Source organism: Sesamum indicum, linkage group LG8 (genome assembly GCF_000512975.1).
Source record: "Sesamum indicum cultivar Zhongzhi No. 13 linkage group LG8, S_indicum_v1.0, whole genome shotgun sequence".
Lineage (NCBI taxonomy): Eukaryota > Viridiplantae > Streptophyta > Magnoliopsida > Lamiales > Pedaliaceae > Sesamum > Sesamum indicum.
In genome coordinates, this window is record NC_026152.1 from 17,061,628 (window position 1) to 17,082,436 (window position 20,809).

The following is a 20,809-nucleotide window of genomic DNA, read 5'->3' on the forward strand; positions in this document are numbered from 1 at the left end:
CAAACTAGTATTGAAAAGACGTGTTAAAAATGATTGAAAATTGGGAGGAATATAGGCCACAGGATTGTCCAGCGTTGTGGGGGATACCTGCCTACACCATATCCAATCAGATCTTCATAATGACTAGCTTTGGTTTGTCAATTCAATCATCACCGTTCATCTTGATCCTGTTTCTCTTTTGGTTATTAGTCGTTTGCATGGTTTGATTGAGTACTATCCATCCAACGCCGCATCTGCGTTTTATGACCTCTTTGTTCTTCAAAAGTCATTTTATCCATCTTTTCAAATAAGCCCTACATTTTTTGTTTTTCTCATATCAAGGCTAACCGGGTAAGGATATGAGGATGCGGGTCGGGTTTTTTCCCCGGATCGTGTATCTGATTAATTAAATAAAATGTTTTGTATTTAATTAATTGACTATGCGTTTAAAGTTACATACTCGAACTTCTTTTTCTTTTTAATTTAAATGTAAAGAAAATGTAGGAGCAACAAAAAAAATGTTTAAAGACCATTTTTTTTTGTTAATTTTGTTCATATAAATTGTAATTTGTATTCATGAGGCGTTATTATTTTTATTTAAAAAATATTATATAATTTTTTTTATAAATATTTAGGTACCAAAACGTCATTTAATGGAAAATTTTGATTACCAAAATATAACTCCAAAAATAATTATTAATGACATCTTGTAAGTTTCATAATTTTATTTTATCAAAATATTTCAATAATTTAATTTTAAAATAATTTAAAAAAATCTCATTTAATGTATGAGTTCATAAAATATTTTAAATAAGTTTAATCAAACGCCCTCTAAATATAATTTCATATTAAAAACTTGCATTTGTCAGAATTGATTTTTTAATAGTAATTGATATTAAATAATTGATTTTCTAAATAGCCCATCATAGTATTCTTTCAATTATTTTTAATTTATCATATTAAATTTAAATAATATTTTTTTAAAACGTGACAAATAATTTTCTCCCTCAAATAACGTCACCATAATTTTTTTTTTTATTATAGTAAGACCGAAATTATTTAAATAGGTATATAGGTCAATATATATATATTTATAAAAAAAAGTTGAAGTAAAAAAAATTGATGTGAAATGTGCAATAAAATTGCCCATTTTAATAAAATGGCCTGTGGCCGACTGGCCGGTGCCCCTTAAACTTTCTAATTATTATTAATTATAAGAGATAATTTGATTTCTCTTATACGTAAACTCTCTATAATTCAAAAAATTATATATAATACTCATAAGGTTAGCATCGATCTATGAATTGTTGATATTGACAAATATTACTGATTTACTATTGGTCCAACAAATTTTGTCTAACTAAACTATCCTTATAACGGTGAAAATATACCTCGTCACATGCATTAATGTGTGAGGATGCAAAAGGGTAAATTGATCATAAAAAAATTTATTTGACCTGTAATGAATCAATCGAGAATAAATATGAATTTTTATCCCATTTTTTTGTTGATAACAACGAATTCGATGAACTTTGACTAATGGAGGGACTTATTTGTTAGACGAAAACAAACCTCAGGGCTATTAGACATAATTTTTCATGCCACAAGAAATCTATATGTAATTATACCAAACTACGAGAGAGGTGAGTCTGATGATCCCTAATTATAATAACATTTATTATTTCTTTTTTAAACAAATAAGGTCGGTTAGTTTCCAACACAACAAGCAAAAAAAAAAAAAATTAAATCATTAAATTGTTTAATTATAATCACTATTTTTCTTGACATACATATAGAGAAGTTGGGAATTAATAAATGTTAAAGATTAGATAATTTTGTTTAATTAGATAGCATTTAATATGAAGTTGACAATATCTAATTTTATTAAAAAAAAATTGACACTCAATTTCTGATTGATGTGGTCATAAAATTTAATTAGTTACGAATATTTGAGGTCGACTATTAAAAATTTGATTGTTATAATTATTAAGGGTTGAGATTTATAATAAAATGATAATTGATTAAATAAAAAATAATAATCTCTATAGAGGGAAGCTGGCAATTAATTAGTTTTAGTATTTTGGGATCCACAAATATTATAGATGACGTATGTAATATGGCAAGTTCACGTGAGACAACCATTCTTTTCCTTTTGGGGTAGGTAAAATGTGCTTATCAAATTTATATAATAAGGTTGAGTTCCCTTTTATTTTATGTGTTCATATTTATGTATTTTTTCTAATAATTTTTATTTATTTAATATATATATTGATATTTAACTATCAAATTATCTTATATATTATTCTCATTTATATACGACATTATTGTGGTCGTGTTATATCTACACTTCACAACTAGCCACGTGGACCGTACCTATAAATACCCGCATTTTCTATCAGTTTACGATTTTGATTGACTATGTTAAATCAAATGCAAAAACTTAATCGAGAGTAATTTTGATGTGGGAATCATACCTAAGTATATTGAATTTCAAAATTACCCATACTTATGTTCTTTATACATTAAGTCAATGTTTAAACCCAGTCCGGCTCGGATGGTCCGACCGTCCAAACCGCCACCCCGCCCCCAAAATGGGTTGGTTGAAATCAGAAAATCGAAGGAGCCCAAGAACTGTGAAAACCATATTGGTTCAATCGGTGAATCGTGTGACCCGGTATTGGGTTGATTGATTCAGTCGAATCAACAATCAAGTGTAGATACATGATAGAATTTTTAAAATTTTCTTTTAAAATATGTATTATTTTTGTTAAGTACCGTAATTTTATGTTATTCCTGAAAAGATAATAAATTATTTCTAAAAATATGCATTATTTCTGTTATGTTTTTTTAACTATTTTATGTTATTTCTAAATATAAAATTCTGATTTCTACTTAGATTGAAACGTGAGCACTCACCGCCCATATATAAATGAAAAGTTGACTGGAAATTATTAAAATCACGGTGGAGTTAGGTACATATTTTGCATTGCCACGTGGATTAAATTTAATTTTCAAACTTGGGTGCTGGCACCAGACCTATATCCATATTTTTAAATAAAATTAAAATTTATGTATATATGTGACGTAAAGGGCATACACATGAATTGTTTTACAAGATCACTACTACTTCCACTTTTCCACCATTTAATTTATTTTAAATTGATGGTTTAAACTATACTCGACACGTCTATATAATTAAATCATTACTATATTATTAAGAAAATAATGATCGGAATTAATAATAAATGAATTTTAATTGATTATAAATGAGAAATTATTAATAAAATGAATTCATAAAAAGAATATAATTATATTACATATATTACGCAAGTATGTATTTTGGGTGATAATTCAATAATTAAATTAAATGAAAGCCGATACGATGAGAATAATATATAGTTAGGAATAAAGATGAAAAATACAAAATAAAGTAGAGAAAGATAAGAAAGAAAGGCAAGGAAGGAAGGATGAGTGTAAGATTCTAAACATTTTTGGGTTGTCTTTATTGATTCTTTGTCCACTAGCTTTCATGTCATAACACGCAACTATATATATATATATATAGATATATATGAACTATGTACTTCACCCTCATCCACATCCTAAACTATTCTTATTTAATGCTAATCATCAATTCTATAATTTGATTACCACTATAATTCTTGAGTGCTTCGACTCATTCCAGATATATAAAAATTTATCTCATTTTGTATAAATTTACGATAATTTATTTAATTATTCTCAATTTTATAGACAGGTCAACAACATTTTGATGTACTACTCAATTTATTAAAATATTAATATAATTATTTGATTTATATATATATATATATGTGTGTGTGTGTGTGTGTGTGTGTGGGGTGGTGTGTGTCTTGAAAAGAAAACAGTACGAGGTTGCTTGAATTGTGGACTTAAACATAATGGGGTTGATTTATTCAAGTTGTAAAGTCATATGCATAGGTTGGTTTGCTTCTGTAATAGTTATGCAATTAGTATTAAATGTTCTTGTTTTTCTTTTTCTTTTTCTTTTAAATATCAAGTGGTATTTATATTACCTACCAACTTTTTATTAATAAAATGTTATTTATTACACTGTCCAATGCGGTTTAAATATTAAAAATTAATTCAATACATCCATGTTTCAAACCAACAAATACATTCAAATAAAACAAAGAATTTAACAACAAACTACTATTACAGAAGTAGATATGACGTACACACACATTCGTGGGACCCGAACTCACAAATTTATGATTTGTGAGGCATCAACCTTATTAATTGAGCAGAGCTTGATTTGCAGTATTAAATGTTCTACAATAATTTGATTATTTATAGAGTTATATATGATTCATTAATTATTTCTTGGTAATTTTTTAATCGGTTAAGGTTAATTCGTGGAACAGAGAATAATATAAAATTATAGTAAAATATAGAATCAGATCAAATTAAATAAAATCAAGCGGATGATAATGCAGTGAATTCGTTTGTCTGAGAAAGCACATGTTGGCATCTCTCCTTGTCAAGGAATAATAAAATATGGTTCCTAAATTATTGTTATTGAATAAACAAATTACTTGTTGATGCAGAAAAAACCTAATTATGTTCTCAATAATTGATATAGAATATTTAATGAGGCGTAAAATTAAAAGTTTATGTAATTTTTTTGTTGACGTCAATATTTTATATCTAAATTCTAATGGACAGGTACAATTGTAAATGGAAGTTTCGAAAGGGGTGTAAGTGTAATTTTTAAAAAAAAATTGTAACATTGTAGTAATTTTTTAAGGAATTTAAGTGTAATTAACTCTAAATAGTATAGACAGGTAACCTTCCATGCCACGTTTGGTGCTCTTTGAATCTCTTTCTCATTCATAACACAATCCATACATAGGTAACAGTCGGGGATTTCTGGTCTCCACCTTGAATGGAGTAGGTTCGGGTCTAAAAAATGAAGTTATAAGGTGGATTCGAGTCTAAAAATCAAGTAACGGGCACAACTAGTAGGTCTTAACAAATTGGACCAGCCCGGAGCCACCCCTATCCGTACATTTTTTAAATTGAAGTTGGTCAATCACTCCAAATATTATGATAATATATAACGTTAAAAAAAGGAAAACTATGGATCAAACGGGTTACACCCGCTCGGATAAGCTTTGTAGTAGTTGGCGAGACGGGTCTTGAATCTACCCCAACTGACCCGTCTCGTCGCCACCCTTATCATCGACACATCACAATTTTTCACAACACGTAAAAAAACAAGATTATAGTCATCAAAACATACAATATAAGAAAAATAAATAAATTAGAAAAAAATAATTTCATTTCTTTGAGAATTTGGTCACATTTGAGCACCAACGCAGTGCCAAAGGCCCAAAACAGTACTCAACACTATATATTTTTCCAATTTCCTAGGGAGAAAATCAATTTCAAGGATTAAAAAAAAAAATACAAAAGATTGAAATCGCGCAACTCCCCATATTTTGAAAACTACCATCAATGCAGGCCGAGGTAGTTAGCTTGGAGTTGAAGCTCTTGTGCTTTATCACAATGTTGTCTGGAAAAAAAGAATGTACGTATAGACAGTGTATTGTCTTCGTATCTGTGTTTCTATACACGGTATCGTCGATGATCCCATCACTTTCTTGCTTATTCGATGAGGATCTTGAAAAGTCGACAGACGTCTGCTAACGAGTACTCTGCGGTGCTGCAGATTGTTCAAACGGGTCGACCCAACACTGGTCCTCCTTCACCGCCTTGTTCCATCTATTCCTAAACTCCCTCATTTCAGCGTAAGATCGTGTCCGAATCTGCATGCAAATAATATAACGTAAATGTATAAGTAGAAGACTGGGACGCATGGTTAAGACATCGGCCATTAATTCTTGGTATATGGTACATACTTTTATGTGATGACTATATTGACCCTTGTTGAGGTTCGACCCAAGGATACAAACATTCTCTGTTCCTTGAAAAAATTACAGGCATGTACTAAGTATACTGTATTTTAGGAGGTGTTTTTGTAAACTTTTGTACTGATAAGAGATGTAGTTGTAATTACAATTACACAAGCAAGGGGTGTTCTTGTAATTTTGCTAATAAGAGGAAGTGTTTGTTTACCATATTAGTAAGTGACAGTTATATATGTTTTCTTTGAGGTTTGCATGTAATGCGTAAAACCTCATCGATTTTGGAGAACTTCGTTGGAGTTCCCTGCAACCATCTTTTTATGTTACTACATTTCCCTCTGGCCGTTCAGTCTTCCGATGGGAGGGGTTTTTTTCTAATATAGTAAAATCAAGGGGTCTTTTATGCAATCATCTGTCATAACAAGTAACTGAAGGGGGTGCATACAAATTTTAGAATAGCGGGTCGTTTTGTAATATAGTAAAGTCAAGGGGTCTCTTTTTGTAATATGGGGAAACTTACGGCATATCTGCTGTTAGGATTGTGCAACTCTGAACTAGCCTGCAAAATTTGAAACCAGAGTTATTAACACTAACGTTTGTGGGGGGAAGAGGTACCAACGCAACAATATGCTGCTTAAAATCATACCGATGGTCCTGAATCGGACAAGTTCCTTGAACTTGAAGATTGGCTAGACAATTCGGCAGTCGTCTGCATTTAAATGGAATAGATGATGCAATAGGATTTGAAATAGACATTCAAGCGTTGCATGTGTTTTCCTCTTTAACACACGTTTGATTGTGCATTTTTGTTATTTCTCGATGTAAGGAAAGAGAAGGGGGCAACGATCAAGTACCTGATTTTTGTCTGAATGGCCACCAAGGGTAGGAAGACCGAGATGAAGTATATATTCCTCGTCAACGACACCAACCTTAACCGTTCGATCACCCTATGAATAAGGACATGGTTTTCGTTACATATAAAAACACAAAACCAGACCACATAGAATAAAACTCTAGACAAAACATGCCTGTGCACAATAGCCGAGCTGCATGTCGAGGCCCCAAGCATGGATCAAGTCGTTCTGTAGATGGTAGCCGTTAGACAACCGGCTCATTAGATAAACTAATTTGTAAAAAGAACAATCAAAAGTTGTTGAAACTTCATCCCCTGCTACATCCAGACACAAGTTTTATACAGTCTATGTATATGTCAGAGAGGTCAGTTTATTGTGTAAATACGAGGAGCAATTGAGCCTGTTATGAGGTTGTCGACAACTGCAAGAGGGAAAGGATCGAGTACCTGAATCATGTACCAAACACAACGCCACGCTGCTCTTGAGAACACAGGAGCCATCATTTCCACCCAACTGCACCACATTTTGATTCACAATGTCAGCAAATAATCCATTTGTGTTTAACCAAGATTCTTAGTGTGTTCTTACTAAGAATGAGTACACCCCGATGAGACAGAAGTTATACGATTTCAGGCATGATATGTTTTTTAAGGAAATCAAAGTAAGAACAGCGTCAAAGTTTGTTCTTCATTTGGGCTTAGACTTACCCTACACAGGGGGGAGCGGTACTGTTTCCATCACACCTTCCAGATGCACCACCTCTGAGCTTGTAGTACCTCCTAGTTTATGACATAAACAAGAGTTTTAGCATAATGATTGATAACAGAGTTGTCTGAAGCAGTTTTTCGTCTTATCAAAGACTATGACTTTGGAAGTTCCTACATTCTCGTGCTTCCACCTTAACACATGGTTTTCTTACTAACCTGTGCACCCTTGATCTCCGGTTTCGCACAGTGATTTGATGGTGTACCTCTGATTTTCCAGCGTCGAGAGCCGGCTGTGAGATTTCCAGACCTTCTTCCTTGATAATAGACAGATACCTAATAAAAGTTGTACAACGAACATTCTGACTGAGGTTCTCTTACAAACAAATAATCAACTAATCGCCTAACTCATGAAAACCACTCAAATTTATGTTCTTTCGAGAAAGACAGTGTCGTTTACAAATTCTACGAGAAAATAAATTGCAAATAACTCGTACCTTTGTGGATGAAAATTTTCAACTCCGAGGTCTTCATCCCACAGAAAAACATACTCGTATTCAGCAACAATATCAGGATGTAGAAAACGCTTGGCAAACCACCTAGGGAATTCAGAAGACAACGTCCAAGACGAAAGTGAAGATCATACATGCAACGAAAGAAGTAACGATCTTCGTTAAGAGAAACTCTTAGAGACGTACCATTTCGTTTGGTTTGTGGCCGAGACATGAATGACTCTGTCGCTCCATTCAAAATCGTGCCATTCGTCAACGACACCATCGTAATGGAACAGCATCACAATGAAATCGTCGCCTAGAAACTGAAGTGAATGAAAGTCATGGGAAAAGAAGTGAAATTAGAAAGAGTACGTAAGTAAGAATCGAGAAGTAAGACGAATATATACCTTCTTAACAATTTCGTTCGCCAGTTGTTTTTGCTTAATCCCGACTGCTACGGCCAACAAACTCGTTCTGCGTTTTGGATTGTTCTGATACACAGACACTAAACATAGTAAACAAAAGCTGCACAAAATGTCTGAAAAAGAACTTCACAAGAAGGATTGTATAGGTGACTGTTAAGAACTTAAGGGAGAGAACATAAATAAGTCGTTCGTTCAATGAGGTCAAGGTTTTGGAAAGTTAATAAGTTGTTCAACTTCAGACAGCATTACTCAGACATACATCCTCTGAAATACGACCGGACAAATGTTGCATTTCGAGGTTTGAAGTTCTGGAAAGAATCCCTTTTGGCAGAGACTCACTCCCAACAGGCCTGCATTTGTCCTAGAAGGAAAATCAATGTCTTTTAAGTTAGAAACAGTAAGTGTAAAAACATACTCCAGATTACGAACAACGTGTTGTGTAGATATCACTAACATTGCATTTCTCAACTTGTGTATTTTCTCTGACATCATTCACTTCAACGTCCAGCGCTGGCGACTCCTACAGAACGAGGTTCGAGAATTGTGCATAATAAGGTAACAAGACAGAAATGTACTAGCAAAATACTCCAAAATTCATAATTGACCAACTTTTGTAGGGATTTTGACATTGTTTCATAAAGTTTTAATCACAGTTGTCAAAATTTGGGATCGAACAAAACAACATATTGTTACAAAACTTACCTCGCATTTGACAGAGGCTGAATATTGCTCTGTAGTGTTGAGTAAGAGTCCAGGTGATAACTGCAAGATGAATACAGTATCATAAGCTGGAATGAATTTTTTGTTCAAGAATGTTGTTTTGCGAATTTCGAGAATGCAAAAATGAAGTGAAGCAACAAGCAAAAAAGGATTGACTGCCTCATTTACAAAGTCAGAGGATGTAATAGAACTGTTCAACACTTCTCTCTTTAGCATAAGATTGAGCTCGAGGACATGGTGAAGCCATTGTCCTACTTTGGAAAGGTTGTCCTAATAACTATGTTTCAGAACCAAAATCACACGACGTTCTTGCGCACGAGAAATAACTCCAGACGCTCCGAGAATGTAATGTAAACAAGTAAATGTTAGGACAAACATGTACCGTATAAGAATCCTTCCCCAGCCATGCACTGCCGACGAAGTAAGCACCACAAACCAACGACATGGTAACAAAGAGACTGCAGAGACATGAGCTCCTCTTAGGATCTGCTAACAGACAAACCTGAAAATGACAAATGAATACTAGATTTATACACACATATGTTCCCTTACACTGTAGAATAATTTCAAGATATTTCATACAGTGAAGAGATTGTACAACAAAAAAGAAACAGATAATCTCTATAAAAAGAAGCATTTATTTCTGAGGAAAGAACTGCAGACGCGTAATTAACTATCGACAGCGACAAACTTAGCTTCATATATTCAAGAATGTCTCATCCCAGAAAAGGGAATGTCTGTCTTGAGTAACTCTTAACAATAACAATTCAAATATATCAATCAACATTTATCAAATGCATCAAATTATTTCTCTATCAAATTAACTATATAAATATATAAAGAAATTCAAATATTAACAATTTACAACCAAATTCAGTGATTATGAAAAGTCAATCATATAAGGTCTGCACAAATTCTAGCTCTGTTTCTCAGGAAGCAAACAGATTCCACTCCCCCCCCAACCCCCACCCCACCCCGCCCACCTGATTAAATTGAGCCTCAAACACCCAACCTGATAAAATTGACCATAATCCCATATAGAAAGTAAATTCAACCTGAAAACTATACGCAACCAGTAACACCTCTACACACACATGCACATACATATATACATATACATACATATATATATGTATAGAGAGAGAGAGAGAGAGAGAGAGCATAGATACTTACAGAATTGTATGGCTTCATGGTGCATGGAAAAGCTCATCAAAACATCGCAAAAACGAGTCTTGCAGACAAGGCAGAAGAACCAAAAAAGGGCCTTTTTTTTTTCTCTCTCTTTTTGTTGGAACTTTTAACTAATCGCAAGAAAGTCTAATAGTCCATCCAAAAAAGCAAAGAATCCCAACCCAACTCAAATTCTAACTTCTTCCTTCTTCTATAACAACCCCTTCAACGGTTCAAATACACACACATATATATAGAGAGAGAGAGATGTATAGATACAGGAGACATGTATGTATAGTTTTGTACAGTACTAAGAAGACAGGAGTTCTGTTCCAACTCTGTCACAGGAACCCGAAAACATTAGTGCGCAGCCAAGCCAGATTTGCAGCAGCGTGGAATGTATTGGTCAATTGGTCGTGCCGGGACGTGTGCGTCGAAACTCTTGGTACTCGCTTGTGGGTTGGTGCCACGTGGACAGGCGCGGGGCCCTTCGATGGTCGTGGATAGTGATGGATTAATTATTTCATTAATATTATAATCTTGTGTTAGTAAATAAAAAGGTATTAAAATCTTGGAGGTATTATTGTAAATTATTAGTGGGCACACACTATTGTGACATGTCTGCCCAAAGTTGCATTATTGAGAGATATAGACACCTGATTTTGGAAATTGGGATGACAAATTGGAATTTTTTTTGAAATTTGAAATAATTTAATTTCTTTTTTTTGTCGAATTTTATTCCAAAATTCTAATATCATGAAGTCGAAAAAAAAACATAAACGCATTATCATATTTCTTCTTATTCAATTATGATATTTGTTAACAGTCGTCTGAACGTCATATGAGATTCTCGTTTGTTGAATTTCATATGAAATTGATGACTTTTTTCTTTCTTGCAAACATGCACAAAAAGAAATATGTCTTTTTGTGAAAATTAATTATTATAATTAATAATAAAAAAATATTAGCAAATGCTAATTAATCACAATTGGCGCAATGACTATTATCTATTATTTACGCAAGCGATATTAAAATATTAGCCATAACTAAATATTTTGACCACAACTAATTAAGTCCATTGTAAATGTTAATTAAACATAATTAGTACTTAAATTTCTACATTAATTTTATTTAGTCATAATAGAAAATATTGATTTATCATAACTTTTAAGTCGTATAATTTATAATGTAGAAGAATATTGATCGATGGCATTATTTGATTATTGGAATATTCAATATTTTGAAAAAAAAAAAGAAAAAAAGAAAAAACTCCAATGATTAGCAATAAGCAAGAAGAGAATAATCCAAGCTTAAGACAACTCAAATATAATAAATAATATTCTTGGGTTAAAATTAAATATATTTTCTGGTTTCTTGTGTGGTAGGCGTGTTTATAAAAAATATCATGGTATTTGCTTTTTTAGTCCTTTGAAAATGATCAAATTCTGAAAATGAAAGTGACAGGACGATTCCAACTCCTCTTCTTCCTTTAAAGTCAAATTACGTATATGAATTCCAACATAATATAATAATGTTTTCATTTAAAAAAAAAAGATGATATGTACGTAACTGTAATTAATTAAATTATATGTGAGTAAAATCAATAATAAAGTAAACTCTAATTTTTTATTTACTTGATCGAAAAATCGGATTATTTTAATATGGGAAACCAAAATATTAGTTATATTTCAAAAAATTATAACGAATATTAAATAATTATGATTAAAAAAAATAAGTAATCACATTAATTTTCTTATCGTCGTTGATAGTATCAGTTTATCATAATTTTTTTTTTAAATTTATGTCGTACTCATAACTTATTTGTAATATAGGGAATGGTTCATTTTTTGTATATATATATATATAATTAAATAAAAGAATAACAAATAAATAGAATTAAAATTTTAGAGTATGTTTGGATGGAATAATTTGGATTTGAGAAATGAATTTCAATGACTTCTTATTACATGAATTTGAAATCCATCATCATATTATAGAATATATTGAAATTCTTTACATTATTGAATTATCCAAACAAATTCTTAGGGTAATTAAATTGAAGGAGTTTTATTACAAAAAGATTACCTAACTATGAGAATAAATGTTGCTTAATCAGATATACTACCATGTTAGGCAAGTTGTATTGATGACCTATTTATTTGCTTATTACAGCTCATATATGATGTAATTAAAGTTCGTTTCAATTCAATTATATCAAGAAATAAATCAAATTCGAACGCAATTTTTGAAGCTAGACAATAATTCAAACAAACTTGAACACGGGCTCGACTTAATCATTTACAACGTTGTTTTCGTGTTGAGCAAGTTGTATTGGCGAGTATGTATCTGGTAAATTGTGAAGACAAAAGATTCCTCTGATCTAATTGAGTTTGATGCAGTTTACCTCCCTGTGATATTACAAATAAGTAAATTACCCATATATGAAAAAATAATAATAATTTTATTCCCCGTATTGCTTTATTTTGAAAAACACAAGAGGACACATTTTTTTTTAAAATACAGATAAGTAAATTATTATTTTTTTTAATAAAAAAATAATTTATTTATTTGCAGTATCACAACGAGGTTGCTTGCGTTTTTCCCAATCTAAAATGGTAAACGCACTCAAACATCAAATGTGCAATGACGTGATACAAAGGAATATTTGTACGATTAAATAACAATAATTAATGATTAAATATCATAATTTATATTAATATATTTTGAGTATGAGCATCATCTCATGATTGATTGCAGTACGACCGCGTTTTATTATATATTTTTATTTAAATATGAATGATGCACATTGTCAACATTCCAGTACATCCCCTTCCTAACCATTACCAAAAGGCTATCCACTTGCACCTCATTAACTTAGAGGAATTTCTGCTATTTCTCCTGAGATTCTCATTTTTTATCTCGTAATTTTAAAAATATAATATTTTTTTATCGCATGACATTTTTTTATTAGATATTTAGCAGTTGAGTTTTTACATTTTTTGTATCATCAGTTATGGAATTCTCACTTTTAATCCATAATTTTAAATAAAAATTCAATTTCATTTCTTGTCCGAGATTCTTAAATTTGATTGATAACATTTTAAGACTTGAGGGGACATAAATGTAATGTGCATAATAAAAATGGAGCTGAATTTATTTAAATATTATTATAAAATTATTGCAATTATCCTTCTCAAAAAAGAAAAAAAAAATTATTGCAATTATCACATAAAAACATTTTTGTTCAACCACTTGTTTTAGTAGGACTGTTCCACGAATCTGAACTATTAGTTATTTGCATAAAAATTAAATCAGAACGTGTTTTCTCAGGTTTGGTATAATTATAAATAGATATAATTATACTTTTTTTAAAATAAAAGTTTGGTATAATTATATTTAGTTTCTCTATGGTTTGAAATGTTGCATCTAGTACTCGTGATATTTGCTTCAATCTGACAATAAGTTCCTTTGTTAGTCAAATTTTTTTGAATTTACTGATAATAAAAAAAAAACCATATAAAAATTCATATTTAGCCCCCAGTTGACTTATTATTAATTTGCATGTTAAATAAATTTTTTTATGATGAGATTACCGTTATACATCTTCACGTGTTAATGCATACGAGTGAGGGTATCTTCACTGTTGTAAATGTACTTTAGTCAAAGAAAATTTGTTTGTCATGCAATAAATCAGTAATAAGTTAATTGGGATGAATATCAATTTTTATTTGTTAATATTGACAAATTTCGTGAGTTTTGATTAACAGAAGTACCTATTCGTTGGACGGATGCAAACTCCAGGGGTACTATATATAATTTTATAAAAGATAGAGGGTCTACATAAAATTACACCAAACCTTAGGGAAGGAGAGTGTAATTAATATCCTCTTGTTATTTTGAAAATTACCAATACTTTCTCGATTTGAATGATCGTTCAACAATTAACCCAATTCATTAGTGTCCGTTAGGTTTTCATCTATTTTTTATATTGAATTGTCAAAATACCTTTATAAACTATAAATTATAATTTTAATTATTTTTTAAAATTTTTTAAATCTTTTTTATATGGACTAAGTGGTCAATTTTTTGTTTCAATTTTAAAATTTTTTCATCCAATTCGTTCAATTTTTTTATACATAATTCTTTTAACTTAAAAAAAAAAAGGATAAAGTTGATAATTCTAACTAGGACTCCATTCAAAGATTATATAATTTCATCAAATCTTAGAAAAGTATTGATAATTTTTTAAATAATAAAAAAATATTTATTATTATGCTAAATTTTAAGAGAACTCGTTGTAATTTTAGAACATTCAGTAATTTTACCTAAAAAAAATCAATCTTATTTAGTTGGAAAAAGTTAAATATTTTTATTTATCTCAATTTTTTCCTCTTTGTAATTGAATTATAAATAATTTAATTTGTTAGCTGCAAAAAGCTCGACCTTTCAATATCTATTTTATTTTATTTTAATGTAAGCGAGTAGAGACGATATTTAAATTAATTTTTTTGTCGATGTATGGTGAGAAAACTCACATTATTCGAGTCACATCGGAATAAATTGATTTATTTAATAATTTAATTTAATTATTTTTATTAAAATTGAAATAACTGCAACGTGGTCGTGGTCGGATCTTAATTTTTTTTTATATTATTTAGCAATTTATTCAAGTATATTTGAAAAAGTATTTAAGTAAATAAGCTTTTCATTTGAAAAAAAAAATAATTTAAGTTCACTAGTTAACTAAATAAAGAAATATTTATTTTGATGGCCCAAATAAATAAAAAATTCAAAAAATAGAAAATAAAAAAATAATTTAAGAAATTAATGCATATTTGGAGTATCCAAAATAGAAAAAGAGGCAAAAAGTGAAAATGAAAATTCAGAACAAAGCTGTTTGGTTACAGAAGTGATCCAATCCTTGAACCTGTTTGGACACGGACAAACTGGTGGCGCCAGATAGCAGCGTGCGCCACCCATATAAATAAGTCTCATTACATTCCTGCGCAATTTAGGGTTCCTCTTCGCTCCAAAGTCCAACCTCCTTCCTTCTTACCAACGGATCAATTCTGTGCTAACGCACAATTCCGGTTCTTATATTTCTATAATCCATTTGGATTTCTACGCGTATATGTGTTCGTATAAATGTACGATTTATCACTTGAAGATCGATTGGTGCCACGATTAATCGAAACAGAGGTGCCTGAATTTTTATTATATTTTTCAGTTTCCTTTAGTATTTCTCTTAAATGCGGCTAGTTTCAGATGTAATCTTGTTCATGGATTTGCTAAGTCTCGTGCGAATTTAGAAATTTGTGTTAATGGTGCCGTTTTTTGGGAGTTTGCGAGAAAAAAGAACTGTTCTTAGAGTGCATTTGTGAGTTCGAATTACATAGGTTGGTTAATGCGTGTTGGATACTGGGATTTGATGTTTTTGTTGTATGATTCGTATTAGCAATATCACTGTGTAAAATCTGCTGTTTCTAAATTTATGCATTTTTTGTATTTGTTGCTATTTCATTCATTTTTATGTTTCCAAGAGAGTGGAAGTTAAGTTTAGAGTGAACTGCTGTGGCCTGGAAACGAGTGCGCAAGTATATGTCACATGTGATGTAGATAAGTGGATTTCTTTAAGTTTAGGGGGATTCTTTAGCTCATTCCAATTGCTACTGTTTCTTTTTTATATGCTTATTGTGGATTTTTAAGGCGTTTATGGTCGATGGAGGGACTCATGGCAGTTCCGAACTATGCCTGTCAATAATGTTTTCACATGTGTGGTTCATGCCATGCAAGTGGTAGATACTTAACTGGAGTCGTTGGATGAGAACCACCATATGTGATCTAACAGTATACCATCCATTAGGTATCTACCGAGTTGGGTGGCATGAGTTGGGCCTATTTGGGCCACTTGAGTTTTCAATTTAACTGGTCGTTATGCTACTCGTGCTCTGTATATCTTCTATTTAATGTAGAAAGTATGATGTTCTTGGGGTCAATGCGATTATAGTTACTGCAGTCAGATGTGTAATTCAATGTGTGATTGTCACACATTCTTTCTAATGTTGACTTTTATATCTATTTCTCTGATGATGTTGCTTACCATTTCGGCTTTTACTTATCATGGACTTCCACGTAACATTAGGTTTAGGAATGGGCCAATAATAGCATTGATGAAAACATCTTGAGAAGGCTACGATGTCAGAAGACGCTGGACAGATGATGCTGGTGTATGATGACCCCTCAGACCAAAGATCCATGTCTATGGATGATACGAGCAGCGCTGAGGAATCACCAGATGGCACCAGACTATCATTGGAGACTACAAATGATGCTATTCCATATATTGGGCAACGATTTGCAACTCATGATGCTGCTTATGAATTCTACAGTGAATTCGCAAAACGTTGTGGGTTTTCAATCAGGCGTCATCGAACAGAGGGTAAAGATGGTGTTGGGAAAGGTCTCACAAGGCGTTACTTTGTCTGCCATCGTGCAGGAAATACTCCTGTGAAAACATCAAATGAAAATAAACCACAGAGAAACAGAAAATCTTCACGGTGTGGATGTCAAGCATACATGCGTATAAGCAAGTCAACTGAATTAGGAGTACCGGAATGGCGAGTTACTGGCTTTGCAAACCACCACAATCATGAACTTCTGGAACCGAATCAAGTGCGTTTTCTCCCTGCATATCGCACCATATCAGAATCTGACAAGAACCGAATCCTCATGTTTGCCAAGACTGGAATTTCGGTGCAACAAATGATGAGGCTACTCGAACTTGAAAAATGTGTGGAGCCTGGATATTTGCCATTCACTGAGAAAGATGTTAGGAATTTGCTTCAGTCTTTCAGGAAAATAGATCCGGAGGATGAGAGCATAGATTTACTTAGAATGTGCAGAAATATTAAGGATAAAGATCCCAATTTTAGATTTGAGTTTACGCTTGATTCTAATGGTAGATTGGAGAATATAGCTTGGTCTTATGCCTCATCTATTCAGTCATATGAGATTTTTGGTGACGCAGTGGTCTTTGATACAACACATCGGTTGACTGCTTTTGACATGCCTCTTGGAATATGGGTAGGAATGAACAATTATGGCATGCCCTGCTTTTTCGGCTGTGTGCTTCTTCGCGAGGAAAACTTGAGGTCATTTTCCTGGGCTTTGAAGGTAAAAACTGATAATAGCATGTTTCTAATACTAAGGGGCAGTCCTTTGTGTTAATGTGTTAGTTTGTACCCCGAGAAATTAATGTATCTGCTGAATTTGTTATCTTTTAATCATCTACCACATTCAAGAAATGAATATGGTGCCTCTTCTTAGAGCCTGACCCTTAAAACACGATAGAGAACTCAATTCCCTTACCCAACATGGAAAAGGAAGAGATTGAGAAGTGTGTGTGCGTGTGTGTGTAAAAACCTACATGCTTATTAATACAACTGTGCTAACTTTGGAGTTCTGTTTGAACTGTAAGGCTTTCTCAGGATTCATGAATGGGAAAGCTCCACAAACAATATTGACTGACCAAAATATGTGTCTCAAAGAAGCAATAGGAATGGAGATGCCAACCACCAAACATGCACTTTGCATATGGCTTATTGTGGCAAAATTCCCCTCATGGTTCAATGCTGTTTTGGGAGAACGCTACAATGAGTGGAAGGCTGAGTTCTATCGGCTCTATAATCTGGAAACAATTGAGGATTTTGAATTGGGTTGGAGAGATATGGTCCATTCTTTTGGTTTGCACACAAACAGGCATATTGCTAGCTTGTATGCACTACGAACTCTTTGGGCGCTGCCATACTTGAGAAGCCATTTTTTTGCAGGGATGACCACTCCTGGCCAGTCAAAATCAATTAATGCTTTTATTCAACGGTTTTTGAGTGCTCAAACCCGGCTTGCGCATTTTGTGGAACAAGTAAGCTCTCTGACTCTTGCTTCTAGTCATATCAAATTCTTTTAGTAAGTTTTCTTTCTCGTCCTCATTTATGATGACTTCTTCAAGAAAGAATTGAGGTGTGAACAATATAATTTCTTGCGGGTAACAGTATTGTGCTGGTTCAGGGAAAGGTTTTCGGGGGTTGCAGTTAGGGTCTGTTATGGGGTCTGGTTTTGTGAAATTCTTTATCATTCGTCTCCCAAACAAGTTTTGATAATGTTGTTATGTGAAGCCATGCAACAGCATCACCAAGTATTTGAAGTCTTGTGTGAAGGCTGACAGATACGATACCCGAAGAACATGTTCCATTCGAGATTGACAATTAATTCTAGTAGTCTCAGATTTCCTCATGGTATCCTTCTTTCTAACCATTGCTTTACGATCAGGTAGCTGTAGCAGTAGATTTCAAGGATCAAGCTGGAGAACAACAAACAATGCAGCAAAATCTCCAAAACATTAGCCTAAAAACAGGGGCTCCAATGGAGTCTCATGCCGCCTCAGTTCTCACACCATTTGCCTTCTCAAAACTCCAAGAACAACTCGTTATGGCGGCCCATTATGCATCATATCAGATGGAAGACGGTTTTCTCGTTAGACACCACACCAAGCTTGAGGGAGGCCGGAAAGTTTACTGGGTTCCACGGGAAGGCATCATCAGCTGCAGCTGCCACCAATTCGAGTTCTCCGGTATACTCTGCAGGCATGCTCTTCGAGTTCTCTCGACTGGAAATTGCTTCCAAATCCCAGAAAGGTATCTGCCTCTGCGGTGGCGCAGAATCAGCACGCCGTCCAACCGACATCTCCACACTCCTCGGAACGACCACATGGAGAGGATTCAGCTGTTGCAGAGCATGGTGTCAACTCTTGTAACAGAATCCGCAAAATCAAAAGAACGGCTAGATTTAGCAACCGAGCAAATCTCCGTTCTTCTCTCCCGAATCAGGGAACAACCCGTTCCAGCACTTGGGTTGAGAGAAATGTCTTCCACACACAGGAATCTTGCCTGATAGAAGAGTGCCGGATCGATATGGAGAGGTACAGAGGTCCAGTACAGGGGAACTTTTGTAGAACACAGGTGAAAATATATTAGCTATACAAGGACTTCTGTCTGTAAAGTGCTTAGAACTGCCATTTAGGCAGATGTTGTCTCATGACATTTTTATAATTGTTCTTTAATTAAAATCATATACGCCCTTCCCTTGTCCATTTTTTATATTATTTGTACATATAAAATTAAAATGTCTATCTTTCAAAGTATTATTTTTAATATTTACAATAAATTATCAAAAGATTATGCCAGCTATATTTTAATTAGTTTCCAGTGTTTTTCAATCATTATCAAAATATGATTTTACATTTGTGCTACTTTTTTTTTAAAAAAAAATAATATCAGACTCCCGTCACATTATTCAATAAGTGTATTCAGACTCTCCAGAATTCAAAAATTATCACAAAGTAATTAAAAAATAACTCGAAAAAATATTAAAAATTCTATACTTATCAACATTACACTTTTATGTAACGTGATAATTTTTTTTATATCAATCAATCTTGTTTCATCTTATTTTTTTCAGACAAAATAAAATAAAATGATATAAATCACGAACAATTACAATCCAATCAATCATTTTTCATACTTTTAGATTCACATAAAAAGTTGTATACCACTCCAAGTAGAGTACAAAAATAGGAGTGAATTAAAGAAAAGAAGAAGGGACACTGGGTTTAATTCAGTTTTTAAATTTTAATTAAGCATATTTAAGCCCTATTTTTGAAGGTGAAAAGGAAGACAAATGGCGGCACGTTTTCTCGTTTTCCACGCGATTACTTGAAAGCGCATCTCCCATTCAACCAAGTCTGTGGTTAAAACATAAGCACGTCTAACACTCCCAGTACTGCTATTTGCGACGGTGCACCGGCGGGCGGGCCGCCTTCTCTCTCTGGTGAGTTTGCTCTTTCCATCAATCTTCAATTTTTCGATTCTGGTGGCTGTGCAGTCATTAACTGTATAGTATCGATCAAATTTAGATTTTAACGTAGTTATGTAGAGGATATTTGCTGAATGTCTCGCTGAAGCTAAATGTGGAGTACGTCTGAAGAAATTAGATAGTTTGGGGTTTCTTTTGTGAACTTTGAATCTTTGTTATGATTTTATCGACTGGATCTTCGTATGTTTTATGTAGAATTTCTGACTCTGTAGCAATTTTCTTTTCCTTCTTATCATTTCTCTTTTATCGAGCTAGCAAGGAAACCGGGAGCGTCTTGGAGTGGATGGATGTATGAATATCTTCTTATTTGTTAATTTTCTCTTCATGGAATCTGTGTAATATATCTTATTTGTTTATTTTCTTTTCATGAAATCTGTGTAACAGTGCGGTAGAATTGCTTGTGATTCTTTTCTTATTTCTACTCAGCTAGTGCTGATTTGACTTTCCCTCAATTTAATTTTCAGCTGTTTTGAATTGTGCTCTTGGGTTTTCTTCTTTGCTGGTGATTGTTAACATTGCAACCAAACATTGGAATTGAGCCAAAATCAAAGAATATAGGAGGGATCAAATCAGACGTTGTGTCTGCACAAATAGTTATTGGCCACAATAATGTAGTGTGTTCACAGC

At 32.8% G+C, this 20,809-nt stretch overlaps 3 protein-coding genes across 5 annotated transcripts in view; 2 read left to right on the forward strand and 1 right to left on the reverse strand.

Annotated features, from left to right (window-relative positions):
• Positions 5,267-10,622, reverse strand: LOC105169064. Its single transcript, XM_011089331.2, has 16 exons — positions 10,256-10,622; positions 9,465-9,584; positions 9,065-9,124; positions 8,817-8,882; positions 8,622-8,723; positions 8,345-8,428; positions 8,142-8,260; positions 7,941-8,042; positions 7,663-7,779; positions 7,447-7,518; positions 7,186-7,252; positions 6,914-6,967; positions 6,740-6,832; positions 6,532-6,594; positions 6,406-6,444; positions 5,267-5,786 (listed from the first exon to the last, which is right to left on the reverse strand). Exons 1-16 carry the CDS (start codon positions 10,271-10,273, stop codon positions 5,664-5,666), a joined length of 1,299 nt encoding a protein of 432 aa, XP_011087633.1. The 5' UTR covers positions 10,274-10,622; the 3' UTR covers positions 5,267-5,663.
• LOC105169065 (protein FAR1-RELATED SEQUENCE 11) lies at positions 15,235-19,400 on the forward strand. The gene is made up of 4 exons (XM_011089332.2): positions 15,235-15,451; positions 16,395-17,425; positions 17,730-18,173; positions 18,581-19,400. The coding sequence occupies exons 2-4, from the start codon at positions 16,448-16,450 to the stop codon at positions 19,199-19,201; spliced, it is 2,043 nt and encodes a 680-aa protein (XP_011087634.1). The 5' UTR covers positions 15,235-15,451; positions 16,395-16,447; the 3' UTR covers positions 19,202-19,400.
• The window catches only part of LOC105169066 (COX assembly mitochondrial protein 2 homolog), a 2,855-nt gene continuing 2,023 nt past the window's right edge, over positions 19,978-20,809 (forward strand). For 2 of the 3 annotated variants that reach the window (XM_011089334.2, XM_011089336.2), the window contains exon 1: positions 19,978-20,137. The gene's annotated coding sequence lies outside the window, so the exon portion shown is untranslated. The remainder of the gene's footprint in view (positions 20,138-20,809) is intronic. The other variant, XM_011089335.2, reaches the window with a different exon arrangement.

Bases quoted from the DNA above. Each gene is read 5' to 3' on its own strand.
- LOC105169064 (XM_011089331.2), bottom strand. The intron at 8,883-9,064 runs GTAAGTTTTGTA...CTCGTTCTGTAG, and splicing joins CAGCCTCTGTCAAATGCGAG to GAGTCGCCAGCGCTGGACGT. The intron at 7,780-7,940 runs GTACGAGTTATT...AACTTTTATTAG, and splicing joins GAAAATTTTCATCCACAAAG to GTATCTGTCTATTATCAAGG.
- LOC105169065 (XM_011089332.2), top strand. From the start codon at position 16,448: ATGTCAGAAGACGCTGGACAGATGATGCTGGTGTATGATGACCCCTCA. The intron at 17,426-17,729 runs GTAAAAACTGAT...TTGAACTGTAAG, and splicing joins CATTTTCCTGGGCTTTGAAG to GCTTTCTCAGGATTCATGAA. The intron at 18,174-18,580 runs GTAAGCTCTCTG...CTTTACGATCAG, and splicing joins TTGCGCATTTTGTGGAACAA to GTAGCTGTAGCAGTAGATTT.